The sequence below is a fragment of the Lacerta agilis genome, chromosome 8, assembly GCF_009819535.1.
Source record: "Lacerta agilis isolate rLacAgi1 chromosome 8, rLacAgi1.pri, whole genome shotgun sequence".
NCBI lineage: Eukaryota > Metazoa > Chordata > Lepidosauria > Squamata > Lacertidae > Lacerta > Lacerta agilis.
In genome coordinates, this window is record NC_046319.1 from 52,827,387 (window position 1) to 52,844,914 (window position 17,528).

At 49.2% G+C, this 17,528-nt stretch overlaps 1 protein-coding gene across 4 annotated transcripts in view; it reads left to right on the forward strand.

Annotated features, from left to right (window-relative positions):
* Nucleotides 1-13,165, forward strand: part of EPHA10 (EPH receptor A10) — a 29,130-nt gene extending 15,965 nt beyond the window's left edge. For 2 of the 4 annotated variants that reach the window (XM_033157486.1, XM_033157487.1), the window contains exons 8-15: nucleotides 581-692; nucleotides 1,624-1,679; nucleotides 5,250-5,375; nucleotides 6,694-6,879; nucleotides 8,661-8,722; nucleotides 8,835-9,038; nucleotides 10,898-11,047; nucleotides 11,609-11,817. In XM_033157486.1, the coding sequence (XP_033013377.1) occupies nucleotides 581-692; nucleotides 1,624-1,679; nucleotides 5,250-5,375; nucleotides 6,694-6,879; nucleotides 8,661-8,722; nucleotides 8,835-9,038; nucleotides 10,898-11,047; nucleotides 11,609-11,806 (1,094 nt within the window). In that variant the 3' untranslated portion in view covers nucleotides 11,807-11,817. Of the gene's footprint in view, nucleotides 1-580; nucleotides 693-1,623; nucleotides 1,680-5,249; nucleotides 5,376-6,693; nucleotides 6,880-8,660; nucleotides 8,723-8,834; nucleotides 9,039-10,897; nucleotides 11,048-11,608; nucleotides 11,818-11,921; nucleotides 12,078-12,538 lie in introns of those variants that run through there. The other 2 variants (XM_033157488.1, XR_004427168.1) reach the window with 2 other exon arrangements.
* The last annotated feature ends 4,363 nt before the right edge of the window (nucleotides 13,166-17,528 follow it).

Sequence of the window (17,528 nt, forward strand, 5' to 3'; positions counted from 1 at the left end):
GCTGTGATCCTGACAAAAATGACCTCTTTGGCAATGGGGACTTTTCACCATAAAGCTAACTAGGGCATGGGGTATTTCCATCAGGATTACAAGTGGAGAGGGACAGAAAAGCAGAACTGTGGCCCTAGGCCTAGAATTGTACAGTCGTGCCTTGGTTCTTGAATGCCTTGTGACTCAAACGTTTTGGCTCCTGAACACTGCAATCCTGGAAGTAAGTGTTGCGGTTTGCGAACATTTTTTGGAAACCGAACGTCCAACGCGGCTTCCACGGCTTCTGATGGAGTGCAAGAAGCTCCTGCAGCCAATCGGAAGCCATGCCTTTGTTTTTGAAAATTTTCGGAAGTCGAACGGACTTCTGGAATGGATTAAGTTCGAGAACCAAGGTACGACTGTATTGTTAAAAGTCTCCCAGCTTTTCTGCTTGCCAGCCAACCACACGATTAAAGCAAATGTCCTAGTGAGATCGTCTTTGGCCCTTGAACAGGCAGTTGCTCAAGGTGAGCCAGGCCCTGCTGCTCTTGGCCTCTGTGGGTCTAACTCCCATTTCCTTCTATTTCTCCACCCCAACTTCTTCCTGCAGCCACTGCTGTCGCCTTCCATGAGCAGAGCCCCATAGTCCTTGTGGTCATTGTGGCGATTGCTGGGCTGATTGTGTTGGTCTCTGTGATCCTGGGCATTCTGACCTGGAGGAGGTGAGTACATGACCATCCCATGTTGCCCACTCCCTCCCACTCTGCTAAGAGGTTTCTGAGTAGGGCAGCTGGAACATTATCATACTAGCTTTAAAAAAGAGAAGCACATACCCTCCAACATTTCTCTGATGAAAATAGGGACGTCCCATTTCATAATGGTAATCTTGCTGTTTATACACTACACATCTTATTGGGTTGCTCCAGCACTCTGGGCAGCTTCCAACATATATAAAATCATAATAAAACATTAAACATTAAAAAACTTCCCTATACAGGATTACCTTCAGATGTCTTGGGGATCGAATAATTCCATACCCTACAACATTTCTCCAATGAAAATAGGGACATCTTAAGGAAAAGTGGGACATTCCAGGATCAAATCAGAAACCAGGATGGCTTCTCTAAATCAGGGATGTCCCTGAAAAATAGGGACACTTGGAGGGTCTGGAAGCAGGACTCCTAGTAAGGTCTGCCTGTGCTGAATTTCCACCAGTACCCCTTTCCCTTTGTGACCTCTGCCTTTTTTATTCTTAGCTCCAGGTTTCTTTCCTGCTCCCTGGGGACTGTAATGCAGAAGCCCTTCTACTCTGTAGGGCAGGAAGTTGCACCCAAGAAGGCCCCCCCTGCTGGAGGGCCCCTTCCGATTGGAGTTGGTGGCTCTGGTGGTGGGAGCCTTGCCTAGCATGCCAGGGGGCCCCTGTTCCTGGTGTTCTTTCTGAGGCCCTCAGATATGGCCACCCTCTCCCTGTGTGTATCCTGCCTATATTTTGAGCAAGCAAACAAGTGAGTCAGGCTGAGGACACATCCCACAGCTCTTTTGGGGACTCGACGCCTTTCTTCACAGCTTATATTGGGGCTTTGCTTGAGGCCACTTCTGGGGCAGGTCCTAGCTGAGAAGGTATAATGTGGCTTTTGTTTCTCCCCCTTGCAGGCAGTGTGACTACGGCAAGGCCTACCGGGATGGAGAGGAGGAGCTGTACTTCCACTGTGAGTGAACGCAGAGGGAGGAGATCCTCAGTACTGCTGCATGTTTTAAAGGAGCCGCCTTTCTCCCCAGAGGCAGCCCTTCCACCAAAGTCCAGTGGCGCCTTTGAAGTCTTCTCCCTATTAAGACCAGCTCTGCACAGCAAGTGCCTTTGGGACTAGCAGTTTTTGGCAGCTGGCTCCAGTCACTCCCCTTTCCCCATGCAGAACCCTGGATTAGTATGCTGTGAATCCTTCCCTCCCTCCCTCTGGATTCTGGAGCATGCATGGCTTAACATGCAGTGAAAAAAGATAACCCCACATACCAGATTTCAGGGGAAATCCCGTCTGATCAATGCAGGGATCCATCTGCTTATAAAGCCCCCTTTTAGGCAAATGGGCACTTTGTGTGTCCTTTCCCAGAAGGAATCACTCCCACCTCTTTTGCACAATCTTTGGTGATCTGCAGAGATGATGATGTTAATGATGATGATGATCATCATCATCATCAATATCACATCTTTTTCTCCACTCCCAACAATCCTGTAAGACAGGCTAGGCCAAGAGGCAGTGACTGGCCCACGGTCACCTAGTGAGCTTCATGGCTGAGTGGGAATTCGAACGCTGCACTCAGCAGCTTCCTGAAAGGGGTGGGGGGTCAAGCAGAGCAGGGAGAAAGGGCAGGAGGTTTCCTGCTACTAGTGATGTAGAGGTGGGAAGAGGCTCTCTTGGAGTCCAGCTTCGGAGATGAATTACAGTGGTGCCGTTTTAGACTCCAAACATGACAGCCATCCTGGGCTTCCTTCCTCTCCTCTATAAACTGACTCTGAAGTGTGCATTTGCAGGGCCCCCTCTTCATTCTGCCCAGGCAGACGCCCTAAGGAACTGCTCCTGCAAGGAAGCCTCCAGGGCCTTATTTTCATGTACTCTGAGATGGCTGCAGCTCCCCAAGTGGGCACATCCTGCTCTGGGTTAGGCTTCAGCAACCGCTCTGAGCTCCACAAACTATGGCACTAGAGTGGTAGAAGGAAGGCACCAGAAATGCACACTGGATTCAATACTAAAGCTCAGGGCAGATAAAATAAGGCACTTCTTCATGCAGTACATAGCTAAGCTAGAGCAGTGTTTTTCAACCTTTTTTGGGCAAAGGCACACTTGTTTCATGAAAAAAATCACGAGGCACACCACCATTAGAAAATGTTAAAAAATTTAACTCTGTGCCTATATTGACTATATATAAAGTAATTCTCTTGAATTAAGATAAATTCAACCGTGTAAATAAGTTTTTACTGATGTAATAATGGAAAGCTGAATGGTTTAGTAAGTTTATATAAAATATGCAGGGATTTATGTTGTGCAAAATGAACCACAGAAAGAGAGGAAGTGAAGTCACTGACATTTTAAGGTGAATATTCTAAAATGTAAAACAGAAATTTAATTTTAAAAAATTCATTCTTGCATCGTGATCACAACTTGCGTCGCACTTCTCCGTGCTTCGGGTTGCAATACCGCAGCAGGTTAACTCAACCAGAGGCTGACTTCTAAGTACGCCATGCTTGGGAGCGCGCTGTTAAAGCGAGAGCTTTGGGCATTTCCCTCCCGGGTAGGCAAGACAGAAGCCGTTCCAACTCCAACTAAACCGTTCCAGCTCCCAACTAAATCACTGCATCTCCGAGCAGGCAGAGGGCAACAGCACAGCAGAAGCCATCCGATTTCGCGGGCTCACACCTTCCCCCTCTTACAGCAGGCAGAAATCCAACAGGTGCATGCCATCCCTTCTCCCGCTGTGCTGGCGGAGGGGGAAGCTGTCCCGGCTGAATCTCTGCCCGTCCCAAGGAAATCGGCATATACAAACAGACAGACAGACAAACAAACAAACAAACAAAGGGACAAGGAGCAACCAGGGCGTGTCCGGCGGCTCTCCAAGGAGCTCGGATCCTTGGAGTGGCCACCCTCCCGCTAGAAGCAGGGCTTGGAGGAGGCCGGAGAGCCCGCTGCCCCCTCTGGGGAAGGCAGGCCTGCAACCCCGGACCCATCGGGATGCACCACTCGGCGCCCTCGCAGGCGGGGCTGGGCAGGAGGCGGTGGCAAACGCCGCCAAAGGACCACGATGCGCCCTCGGCACCTTCTTCATCCCCTCGGCCGGCGGCGGGGACGGCGGCCCGCGATGGAGCCCCGGAGCCGGGCTTGTTGTGTCCGCTGAGAGGCCGGCTTGCGTGCTGTGCGCCCTGGCCGTGCCACGGCTTCTCCTACCCAGGGGTGCCGGGGCTGAAGCGGCGTCTGCTGGCGGTCAGGCTGTCCTGCTGCACCGTGCTGGCCTTCTACGCTGCCAGCAGCCTGCGGGAGCTACCGCCCGCGTGGGGCTGCGGCAACGATGAGGGCGACGAGCCGGTGACCGTCCCCTTTGGGCGCAGCCGGCCTTTGGGCGGCTGCAAGCGCCGCTTCGGCATCCGCGCCTGCAACCTTTTCAATTTTTCCCACGGCACACCAGGCAACATCTCGCGGCACACTAGTGTGCCGCGGAACAGTGGTTGAAAAACACTGAGCTAGAGAACTCCCACAGGAGGCACTAATGACCACCAACTTGGATGCCTATAACAGAAGATTGGACAAATTCATGGAGGAGAGGGCTATTGATGGCTACTAATCATGGTGGCTACCGGTATGCTCTGCCTCCATGGCTGAAGGCAGTAAATGCTTCTGAATGCCAATTTCTGGAAACCACAGAAGAAAGGGCTCTTGTGTGCAGGTCTTGCTTGCATGTTTCCCATAGGGACCATGCTGGACTAGAGGGGCCATTGGCATGATCCAGCACACTCTTCTTATGGTCTGATGTTAAGCTACAGCTTGGTCCTTCAGAGGACTCTAAGGCAGATGGAACAGAGACCGTCAACAGTCGAGTAGCAAAAACGTCTAATTTCTTGGCTGTATAGAAAAGCAGGAGACCAAACAGTGGCGCTCATGAATTTCAGACCCCCTGAGAGGGTCCAGGCCGAAGGCAACCAAGGCCAGTGGGTGAAACTAATGGGACCTTTTCTCACCAGTTCCAAACCTTCCGTCAAAGTGTGTCCAATGCAAGTTAGATACTTAAGTTTGCCAAGGCATCAAATATAAACCGATTTCCTTTAGGAACTTGCAAGTTTTAATACAGTCACTTACAGGATACTTTTGGTAAGTGGTAAAACTACAGCATTGCTCACACACATATCTACCTGGTCTGTGCAGAGATGTCTGTGTTCCAGCCAGGAAGGAACCATTGCTATGTATTAATTCCCTTGAAAGATGTTAAATGAGGCTGGTTTCCCCTTTTTCCTCCAGTTAGGAGAGATATCCTGGCTTCTTGTCTAAACTGCCACATTAGTGGGGTTTTTTCTACAGGTCCAGCCTCAAAAGTAACTTTATTCTGGATGAGTGACTTAAAAGGGCTGGACATGGAAGGCAGGTTTCCACGATGGAGAAGACACAGGGAGAGGGCGGATGGCAGGAGCAGGGGAAAATATTTTTTTCTTGGCTGTATTATGCCAGGTTGGGGGAATTTCCAGCACCTCAATGTTGGCAAAAGGCCTTAACGCAATCTCTGCTGCCCCATTGTAGTCAAGATACCAACCCGGAGGATGTATGTTGACCCCAAGACCTGTGAAGACCCCCTGCAGGCTGTCTCTCTTTTTGCCAAGGAACTAGATAGCTCCAGCATCAAAATGGAAAAGCTGCTTGGGACAGGTGAGTGTTGTAGATCCAGGCCCTTTGCTTTTCAGTGAGCCTATGGGGCAGGCTGCTCAATGGTCCTTCCTTCCATGCTTCATTGTGCTGGGGAGGCAGCTGTGCACCTATGTGGGAGCCCCTTGACCTGGAGAGGGCACAGCCTTGCTGCTGTATTCTCCATATGTTGCATGACCCCCCCCTCCTCTTCTTAAAGAACCTAGGAAGCTATCTTGTACTGAGTTAGGTCATCAGTCCTTCTAGCCCAGTACTGTCTACAATGATAATTCAACAGTCGGTCTGTGAACACTGACAAAAGGATGCTGTGATTACTTAAGACCCAGCACGGGTTTCTCAAAATAAGTCAGGTCAGACAAATCTCATTTCTTTTTTTCTTTTTTCTTTTTGATGGAGTTACAAGCTTGGTGGATCAGGGGAATGCTGTGGACATAGTTTATCTTGATTTCAGTAAGGCTTTTGACAAAGTCCCTCACAATATTCTTGCGAGGAAGCTGGTAAAATATGGGTTGAACAAGGTAACTGTTCAAGCAGGGGAAGCCTCCAGGGAACCTGAGGATAAACTGTAGGAACTGACTGCATATGGTTAGGTATTTCCAAAGGGGGGGGGGAGCAGTGGGATTACCTCGGGCGGGGGGTAGAATTAGGAGACAAGGGGGCAGCAGGGGAGCACTGGAGTGTGAATTTGACTTTGAAAAGCTCATATCACTGAATCAAGTTAATCAGGTTTGTTGAATTAATTAAACAGTGTTAATTAGATTTTGAGTAAATGTGCAATTAATTGTTAGTGTTTTCAATCTTATTGTGTTATTTGTTATCTTCCTTAGTGGGTAATGCAAACTGCTACTCCGAATAACACTTTTTACAGGGAAGGGAGCACTGGGGATGAATTTATGGATCCAAGGGGGCAGTGGCCCCCAAAAGTTCAGGAACCACTGTGTTAGAACAGTTATGGGTCCTGAAGCATAAAAGGCGATAGATAATCCAAAACAGCACAATAGCACAAACTAGATGAAATTTAAGAGAAACAACAACAATGGCATTGGGTCTTCTCCCAGAGCTGCAGTGTTACCCCACCCCTTTTCTCTCTTTCTCAACTGGCACACGCCAGCTTTTGCCTTTCTCTGCCATTCTTTGCTGCTAGAACTTTTCCAATAAAAAACCCTCTGTAGGAAGCCATGAGGGACTGAGGGGGCCTCATATTTCGGCAGTGGCTCCCTTTCCACTTTCAGAGTCCGGGGGGAGGGTGCTGTTGCATGTTGATTTCTTGCTTACACAGAGAGGGAGTTTGGTTCTAACTCTGGGTCCTTCTTCTGGGCAGGAGAATTTGGAGACATCTGCCAGGGGTGCCTGAAGCTCCCCAGTAAGCGGGAGCTGCCTGTGGCCATCTGGATCCTGCAAGCCAGCTGCTCCGAAAAGCAGGTCCACACCTTCCTCACTGAGGCCAGTACCATGGGCCAGTTTGACCACTCCAACATTGTCCGCCTGGAGGGAGTTGTTACCAGAGGTAAGAAGCACTTACGGATTCTGCCCATTTGCATGCCAGAAGATGGTGCTTCCTTCAGAACGCCAGGCAGTCATTCCTTGCATAGGCCCTTGAAGCGCCTGTGTCGCACACCTTCAAGGGTGGTCCAAGACTGTGTATCAGGCACTGACCTCTGCTGCCTTGCCAAGTGTATGTTGAGAAGATGCCCAAGTTTGCAACCCAGTGTGTGTGTGTGTGTGTGTGTGTGTGGAGGTGGCTCTCTTCCGCATTTGTATTCTGGAACCTCAGGCTACTTTACCTGGGGTTTGGGATTCTTTCCAGGCAGTGCCCCTAACTGTTCCTGCTTGAGGGCATTGGGAATCTCCATGCTGTGATGATGCCTCTTCCTTGCTAAAACGGAGGTGTGGTGTGTTTGTGTAAAAAAAAAAGTTTGCCATTTGTGTGGATAGAATGTATCCTACTGCCATGGGTGTAGCCAGGATTTTTTTTGGGGGGGCAGGCCTTTTGTTTTTTGGGGCAGAACCTGTTAGCTATGTATTTTTATTGATTTTTATTGATTAAGGGGATTTTTATTAATTAAGGGGAGCAGCTGCCCCTCCCTGCTGCCCCTTAACTACGCCCATGCCTACTGCACAAGGATAAGGATCACATTCATTGCCATGCCCATGCAGCCCCAAGACCTAGGAGGGAATGCAGCCCTACAAGTGAGAGAACCTGCTATCCCTTTTCTCCTGTGCCCCCCTCCCCTCCATGGGGAGTGAAGAACACATTTCTCTCTCTTCTATATCACTAGAACTCATGGACATTCAATGAAACTGAAGGACTATTGAGGCCTACTCGATGGACCATTGGTCTGATCCAGCAGGCTCTACTTATGTTCTTAGAAAATACGGCTTTGCATTGAGGCAGTGGTTGCTGGTCCTCCTGCACATGGCACTCCTTTTAGGAACATGGTGTCCTATGCATGAAAAGCAGCAGGTGGTTCTGTGGACAGCTTACACCAGGGAAAAGTGTGATCAGGCAGGCAAATGCCCCAATGCCCTTCCTCTCCTTAACAGTCATTAAGGGACTGGAATAATTACACACTTGTGGCCAGCAAAAATGAAAGCAGCCACTGCCTGGCTTGGGTTTTTTTTGTGTGTGTGTGTGTAGCTGCAGTTCTGCCTAATTGCCTGGGTGATTTAAAAGCCATCTCAGGAAAGTGACTGTCCTGTGTGAAGGCAGGGAGAGAATACTGATGGTTTTCTTAATTGCTTGTAGTGGAGTTTGTGGTGGTTAATGTGGTTTAGAAAGACGATTAGCCAGAAATTCTGGGACTACACACTCTGGAGGCCAAAGGTTCATTTATGTGTCAGTTCCAGCCCACAACACTAAGATGCTTAGGGATTCTGTAGCTAATTTAATAAGATGGGAAGCCAATCTCACTGCAAAGGGTTCATTGAGCAGCTGGTCTTCATTCATCAGACTAGTCCAGAGAGGGGAAAGTTTTAGGGCAACAGCATAAGCAGGTGGGCAATTGCTCCTTGCATGACATTGCTCCATGGAACTGCCTTACTGGGACCAAGCAATTGCTTCCTCCCACAAGTGCGCTTCAAAGGTAATCTACTCCAATTTGTTACTAGTGCAGGAAGTACAGCACTACAACACTGCCTCTGTGTGAACATGCGTGTGACGTTGCTACCAGTGCATGATTAACATCTTCCTGACCTAGTGTCACAGATAGAGCCCTCTGTCTCATCCAGCTGGTTTTCAGACAGACAGACAGACAGACACAAAGACTGGATTCTTGTTTCTCTGTGTAGGGAACCCGATGATGACTGTGATGGAGTACATGGAGAATGGGGTGCTGGACTCCTTTCTGCGGGTGAGTGAGACCTTTCCCTGATAGTGGGATATATGCTAGCCACCTGTCTGGCAGATTGCTCTGCTGATGCGCCCGCAGCCAGCCTCACAGATCTTTCTCCTCCCACCCATAGCGGCATGAGGGGCAGCTCATGGCTTCCCAGCTGATTGGCATGCTGCAGGGGATTGCCTCTGGGATGAAATACCTGACCGAGATGGGCTACATCCACAAGAAACTGGCAGCACATAATGTCCTGGTGAATGGGGAGCTGGTCTGCAAAATCTCTGGCTTCAGAGTAGGCCAGGAGGAGAAGATGGAGACGGTTTTCAGCACGCTGGTATGTATTTGGGAGGGGGCAGGAAGAATAATAGATCCTTGGAAGGGACACCAAGGATCATCTAGTCTAACCCCTTGCAATGCAGGAAGCACAGCTGAAGAATCCCTGATAGATGGCAATCCAACCTCTGTTAAAAAACCTCCAAGGAAGGGAGAGTCTTGGAAGACCACTTTCTGAAGTAGTCTGTTCCACTGCCAATGGTGGTGGATTCTCCTTCATTGGAGGTTTTCCATCTGTCAGGGAAGCTTCAGCTGTGATTCCTGCATTGCAGGGAGTTGGACTATATGACCCTTGGGGTTCCTTCCAACTTTATGATTCTGTGAACATTTTAAGTATCAAAATACACACCAAGGTCTTTGAATGACACCTTCCAGTTCCCACCAGGATTAGCATTTTTGGAGCATTTTGATGAAAGCAGAGGAGAAGGCAGGAAGCGGATATACAGTAGGCTGTATGTGCAGAGGCATAAGGGGGAACACTGCAAGGGGCATTGGAAGCACCCCTTGGTGCTTCCTGTGCTTTGAACGGGGAAGCCCTCCTGGCTTCCCTGCTCTTTCTCTTCCTGCTGCTGTGATCTTCCTTGATGAAAGACATAAAATGGGTTGTGCTGGGCAAGTGACAAGCTGCCTCATGAAATATTAATTGTAAACCATCCAGGAGGAGAACTTAACTATTGCCTGAATATTTCAGGACTTCCCTTCCTTTCTCTACACACACACACACACACACACACACACACAACTTGCTTTGAACATTAACTAGCTCATTTTAAATGAATTTGGGGCAGAGTTTCCCCTGAGCAATCCAGCTGTGCTGCATGTGCAGTATAAAGGCCAGCTTTCCTGTAGCAGGTGGGGAAGAGAGAGAATGGAAACGGGGATCTGGCAGCAGGAAAGACCTGAACTTTGTTTCTCATTTTGTATTTTTATGCTGTGAACAACCCTGTGGTCTTTGGATGAAGGACAGTATACAGATTTAATACAAAATTATGATAACTAGGCAGACAACGTGTGTGTGATGTTTTCTGTAGAACAACAGAATTGTAGAGTTGGAAGGGATTCCAATGGTCATTTAGTCCATCCCTTGCAATGCAGGTATCACAGCTAAAGAATCTCTGACAGGTGGCCTTCCAACCTCTGCTTAAAAACCTCCAGAGAAGGAGAGTTCACAACCTTCCAAGATAGTCTGTTCCACTGTCAAACAGCTCTTACCTTCAGAAAGTTCTTAATATGTTTAGTCGGAATATTTCTTCTCATTTGAATCTCTTGGTTCAGGCCCTCCCATCTGGAGCAGCAGAAAACAAGCCTGCTCCATCTTCCTTGAGACCACCCATTAGGTATTTGAAGATAGTTATCATAACACTTCTCAGTCTTCTCTCCTCCATGCTAAACATACCCAACTCCCTGAACTGTCCCTCATAGGGCTTGGTTTCCAGAAACTTGATCTTCTCGGTCACATTCCTCTGCACATTCTCCAGCTTGTCAATATACTTCTTAAATTATGATGCCCAGAACTGGACACAGAACTCCAGGTGGGGTCTGACCAAAACAAAATAGAGTGGTACTAAAACATCCCTTGATCTGGACACTATAAATCTGTTGATGCAGCCTAGGATTGCATTAGCTTTTTTTCCTGCATCATCACACAGTTGACTCATGTTAAGGTTGTGGTTTACTAAGACCCAGATCCTTTTCACATGTACTGCTGGCAAGTCAGGTGTCTCCCAGTTTATATTTGTGCATCTGGTTATTCCTGCCTAAGTGTAGAACCTTACATTTGTCCCTATTGCAATTAATTTTGTTTCTATTGTTACTTATTTCCTGGTCTTTCTTCAGTGCCTTTTCTTTATGCATGCCCAGGGTGGAAAAAGCTTGGTGCTGTGGTTGGCCCCTGAAGCATCCCAGTACCACCGTTTCAGTTCAGCCAGTGACATGTGGAGCTTTGGCATTGTCATGTGGGAGGTGATGTCCTATGGAGAGAGGCCTTACTGGGACATGTCGAACCAGGATGTAAGTAGCTCCCCAGTCTGCTGGAGGTGGTGGTGTGGACGAGAAGCAGAAAATGGGCAGGCCAAGACTCCCTGGGCCTCTGCCTCTCCACCCAGGGGCGTCTTAGCTATAGAGGCTATTGGCACGGGGCACCGTGGTGCCAAGTTCTGGAGGGAGCCAGGGAAGAGGTGGAGGCTGGACGCAGCACCTCCCAGCATCAGCTCGCCGTCCTCATGTGCCTCCGCCGCGCCCGGAGCCTCCTCCCTGCCAGAGAAGCCGCCCTCCAGCCCCGCCGGCAGTACCGTCCTCGTCTGCCTCCGCCATGCCGTGCCGTGCTGGGCCCGGAGCTGCCCTCCAGCTGCTGCCCACCCGGAGGGAAACGTGGGGGTCAGGGGTGCCAGAGGGATCCTTGCACCACGGCACCAGATAACCTTAAGACGGCCCTGTCTCTACCACTCTGTTGTGCTTGGTGGTGGGAGGGAATGTGATGGGTGTGGTTGTGCTTTTGGTAAAGGTTGCAAGCGAGAGCATCCTACCATGCTCCTGCTGGGTGTGGCTTCCATCTCCAAAAATTGCTTCCAGGTAATAACAGCCATTGAAGATGGCTTCCGGCTTCCTGCTCCTGCAAACTGCCCACCGGCTCTGCACCAGCTGATGCTAGATTGCTGGCAGAAGGACTGTAATGAGAGGCCAAAATTCTCCCAGGTCCACAGCACACTGGGCAACATGCTTCAGGCCCCAGAGCTCTCAAGAAACAGCATCTTCACCTATGCCAGGTGACTGCATTATCCCTGACCCTCCCAATTTAAAGCCCATGGAAAGTGCTGGGGGATGAGACCTTCCTTTCTCTGATGTCCCCACATAGCTCCTCTCTCTTTCTTTCCAGGACTGCCAGCTCCTCCCTCCCTCCCTCCGACTGCCCTTTCTCTTACTTCCCGTACTTCAGCTCCGTTGGGGAGTGGCTGGAAGCGATTGAGATGAGCAGGTATAAGGATAGCTTTGTGGCTGCTGGCTATTGCTACCTGGATTCAGTGGCCAGGATGACAGTACAGTAAGTGAACCTCCCCTCCTTCAGAAGGCTGCTGCCAGCCAGTCACATATAGGCTCGGCTACACCCAACTATGGCCCCTTGTAAGAAGGAAGGGCCCAGAGAGCAGGGTGGCAACATGGCTCTGGGGGTGGCTTCAGGCTAACCTGAGAAAGCTCCTCCTGCTGCTGCTGCTCCTTAGACAGCTTTCTCTTTTGAGTGGCGGCAGCTGGGAGCCTGACGCACACTTCCTGGCCCTCCTGAGCAACTGACTTGGCTTATGGTCTCTCAGAACTCTCCTCCAGGGGTGTTCTGTTGTGCTTTGCACCCAGTTCACACTTGCTGGCTCTGGTACTGCTGAGGCACTCCTCACCATCCATCAGACTGCCCCATTTCCCAGTCTTGGCCGCTTGATGGGACCAGGTGAGCTGCTGTGCTCAGAATGACTCTGGTATGGAGTGGGCTTCTCACTTTTTTTCTTCCAGAGATGTTCTGAGCTTGGGGATCACCTCTGTGGCACACCAAAAGACCCTCCTAAGTGGGATCCAAGCGCTCCGGGCTCAAGTGATCCAGATGCATGGCCACGGAGTGCAGGTGTGAAAGCAGGGCAGTGGTGTGTTTCTGCAGAACCAACCTGAGCTGCCCACTGGCTCTGGTGAGGCTACGTCTCTGAGACTTTACCTGAGAGCAGAGGATGTTGGCAGCTACGTCCCGGAGACGCAGGAAGGTGGTGGGAACCAACTGCCCCCTTCCATGGGAGGCCCAGAGCAACCTCTCTGCAGCAGCTGAAGAGCTGGTCTCTTTCTTCCCCATCTACCCCAATGGCACCTTGGAGGGGAGACTGAGCAGGAGGATCTGCTGGTGACCCTTAAGCTCCCTGAGAGTCTGAACTCAGAGCAATGCATCTTCCAAGAAGCTGCCAATTATTGAAATTTCCTCAATGGGCGGTAGAGTGACTGTTTCTCCAGTGAGCCTCCTTTCCCAGCCTCCTTCCATCACTTCTTGGGCAGACGGGAAGACTGCACACTCCACCTCTACCTGGAATGAAGGCTACTTGCGCAAGAGCAGGAAGATGCACAACTGGGAACAGGTTTATTGCAAGAGTATGGACTACTTTGTTGATGCCAACCTTGCCCAATATGGGGTCTCACCCGTGCACAGCCAGAAAGAAAATTGGTTAAAGGGTGGAAGGATGATGGCTCCTGCCCTGGAAGTCCCGTCTCAGTGGGCACAGGAATCCTGCCTCACATGCTGCTGAGTTCCAGCCCGCTCAGCTCTTGAGTGCCAAATGCTTGCAGCAGTCAATTCTGATGGCATCTCTTCCTCAAGTCATTAGCCGCAGACAGCTCTCTCTCAGACTCCCATTGCTCCTGACTCCTCAAAGCAGGATGCAGAGAAAGTATCACAAGCTTCAGCTGACTTAGCTGGTCTCTGCAGGACAAGCAGAATTCAGGAGTCCTTCCTGTTCTCAGTCAACAGCAAAGCTGCAGGTTAGCATACCTACCTGCGCTCTTGGAGACCTGTTCCATAACAGCTCCTAGCACTTTATTGGCTTGGGAGCTTGCACTGGGTGATGGGGAGATCTCCCCAAACTCTGGCCCAAATGAACAGAGCTGATTGGAGGTGGAAGCAGAGGCAGGCCTCTAGGCTGTACTAGATCAGGGACCTTTCCTTGCTGGACATTGGGTTCTTTCCCAGGTCATGAATTGGAGACAATATACGTTGCAGGCAGCAGGATAAGAAGCATCTGTGTGTGCTGTCCAGCAGGTGGTGGTTTGAGCCACGATGGAACCCCCGGCTAGTCTTCAGAGGCCACACTGGGCACCCAGGCAGGTATCCTGATGCAATTTCGAAGGCCATGGTAGGGACTCCTGGGAGAGCCAGGCTCCTCTTCCTCCTCCCATGCTGTTGGGTTTTTCCCTTCACTGCCCACTCCTCTTTGTCTCAGTGTGGCATTTGCTTTTAGATAGACTAACTTAAGTGGGCCTCTGTAATCCTCCTTTGTTTTGGGTCCACAGCAGTTTACTGTATGCTTATCAATGTACATGGTTTTTTTTTTTTTTTTTACAACTCCATAATCACTGGAGACAGACAGATTTGAAAGGTAAAGGAGTCCAAAGGAGAGGGCTCTCTTGCTCCACCCATCAGTGTTCCCAGCTCTGGACCACAGACAGTGGGCATGCTGCTCTGAATGGCACCACCACACCTCACATGGGCTGCAGCTGACATTTCTTTGTGGTGCGGATTGTGGAGATCTATGTCCTTCCATGCCAGTGGTGCTTTGGAGAAGAGGCCTCCTTCCATCAGGATGCCCACCTCTTCAGCCCAATACACACAAGCTATAGAGGCTTCAGACTCAAGTGAAGCTGCAGGTGAGAACTCTGAGCAATGCAGAAACTCACAGCTGTCCCTTGTCTGGAAGAATACAGGAAAAGCTGATGAACATTGGGAAGGAGAAGACCTGTTCTTTTGGGCAAGCCAACCAAGTACATGCTCTAATCATTGGCTCCACTCTTGGCTACTGAAAATATTAGTGCCTGCTAGACTTGAAAGACAAGTGGGGGGTTCTCACTTGCCTTGCCAGCCAGTTGGTCCAGATCCTCTGCGGAAAGACTACCTTCCCTTTATGAGGCACCATCTCTCTGAGACTGTGCAACTTGAATCTTTTTGTTTGATCTAGAGAATAATATATTTTAGAGCAAGAAATTGAACCACTTTGATTCCTGTTCACCTCACCAGATGGGGAGTTTGGGTGACCTTGGGCCAGTCACTGCCTCTCAGCCTAACCTACCTCACAGGGTTGTGAGGATAATATGGAGCGGAGAACTCTGCACACCACCTTGAGCTCCTTGGAAGAAATGTGGGATATAAATGCAATAATAAAATAAAATACAGTATGCTTGAATGAGCTGAAAGACACATGCATGACTGTTAATGCAGTGTTGCCCAAGAGCAAGGATCCTTCACCATTTTATGTGTTCCCTAGCAAGCACCTTGTCTCCATAGTTTATTTTTTACCTGTAAAGGTGCGCTAGGGAGGATCTAACTACACAGAGCAACTCAAGTTGCAAGTTTCCTACGGAAATATCTATTGCCATGGAGAGAGGAGTAACTCCCATCTTCTTGTCAGCTTTTGTGGGAACTCCTGAGATCACAAATGCACAACTTCCTTCAGTTCTAATCAAATCTTCACCCACTGATTGGTCACTGGGAATGCTGAGAAGGGCGATATGCAACAAGTCCTGTAAAACCCCTACCGTAGCCTAGACCCCTTTTTTCTTTTATTAAACAGAGGCCTCTCCTTTGGGGCATATCTCAAAATTGCTTTCCCAGGATACCTCCCTTTGTGCAATAAGCCTCCCCCACCCTCCAAGTCTAATATACCCTCGCTTGTTAGAATCCCCCTGGGTCTGCCCTTGCCCTCAAAACAGTTCTGTCTCTCCACCAGTTCCCCTCTGGGCTTCAATCCCCGCCCCCAGTTTCTCCCATCTTTACCCTCCCTACTCCCAGCTGGTGTCCATCCTTGTGCTCTGGAATCACCACCACCTCCTCCTTTCTGAGGCTGTGTACACACTCCTGCTTACTCTGCATCCAGTGCATTCCCACTGTTGGTTTGGGAAGTGGGGTACACACGTTAGCCACAATCCATGGCTACCCTGCATCTTAGAAAATACTGTGTTTTGATGCAATCAGCTTATATTCAAATTAAGAAAAAGAACAAGCCCGCTGAGTGTTAAGCTGGTAATGTATACCACAGCCTTTATGCTACAGTGAAGTCATCCTGGGCAACTGTGCCATGGATTCACTCTCAAGTCCTCTTTCTCTCTCCCCGGGAAGCCTTCCCTGGCTTACTGTTAATTGCTACTTTGTGATATTTTTCTCTATAAAAATAATTCATGGAAAGTTTCTGCTGTCATGTCCTTTGCTTCCTTGAATACTAAATGATCTGAATGTTAACCCAGCTTGGGTGTCTTGTATTTTGGCTTAAAAAGTGCCAGCTCTGGACTAGCTGTAATCAGACTGACAGCAGCCTGTTCTCTGCAATGAAGCCCGGATCACAATGGAAAACATTCTCCTGGCACAAGATCAGAACTAAATTCTCTCATGAACTGTGTTTGTTAGGTTTTCCAAAGCCCCCTCAACAGGTCAGAGGGAAGAAGCTCTGAGCACTTCACCAGAAACAGCTGCTTGGGAGTGTGCTAATGGCACAAGCTCCAGGAGGCTTCTTGCTCCGCCCCAACAGTTGCCTGCAATGATAAATGCTCAGTTTGTGCCATATCCAAAATAGCTCTGCAGCCAATGTACACATCCATCACGGTGCTCTGCAGAGAGGCAACAACTGAAGTCATTATCTTATCGAAGGTAGCTGTTTGGTGCTCAGTGTCAGCCACAGCTCCTTATCTTTCTCATTATTTTTGGAAGATGAATCCTGTAAGTGTTTCAGTTCCCATCATGAATTCCGGAGCCACAAAAAAAGACATATGGCAAAGTGCATGCATTGCTTATACACTGGAATGGGCAAGGAAACAGTCTAGATTGGGTTTAGCTGGATGCATTTTCCTCCATTAATAACATTATATTCCTGTTGTCTAGATACAGTCATACCTCCTCAGTTTACTCACACACATGCTTGTTTATTTTGCAGCAGGAATTAGGCTTCCAGGTTCTTGCTGTTCCTTGTATCAACATGCAAGTATTATGGAAATGGAGAGGGAGGCGGACTCTGGCGCCAAAGGAAGGCTTTTGGCTTTTCATGCAGAAGGTTCTAGACTCAATCCTTCATGTTTCCTGACAGAGCTGGTCAAAACTGCTGCCACGTAGTGTAGACAAGACTGAACCTAGGTGGGCCAATGGTCCACAGCTATATTTGCACCACGAACCAACATCTAGAACAGACCCAGCTCTTTGGACTAGCCCCAAATAACTGTTATCAAGACTGCAAGGTAGGGGGATCAGGCTAATTCTAGATGTGCCTAGGACAATTCATCTGGGTGGAAAGATGTGAACTATGAATATGAGATTTCATCCTTCCCCACCCTGTGGAACGAAGGGAGGGAGGAGGGTGACTTTGGCTTTACTGACAAGAACGCAGAGCTGTGATATTAGAAGGATGAGAGCAAAGGCATGCTCATGATGGTATCTCACAGCTATACACAATCCCGCTTTCAACACTGCACCTGCAGACCTTTCAGGGTGAATGTACTGCCTCATCCCCAGTCAGTGAGGGTCCTGTAATCTCTTGCTGAAATCCTATTTACTTTTTATGCTATGAATGCCCTACTTTTGTTGGGTGATAGTGCAAGAGTCCCAGTTCTGAGGGCAATAATGTGGCAACATTTGGGGACGCACTGCAAAACACTGAATACCGTAGAATGGCATGTGGAGTTCCCTAGTGATGCCCTGCTCTGTTTCTCTGCAGCATCTGTGTGTCAAGAGTGGCCCAGAAAAACCTGGGCTTTGTAGTGGGTTGAATGC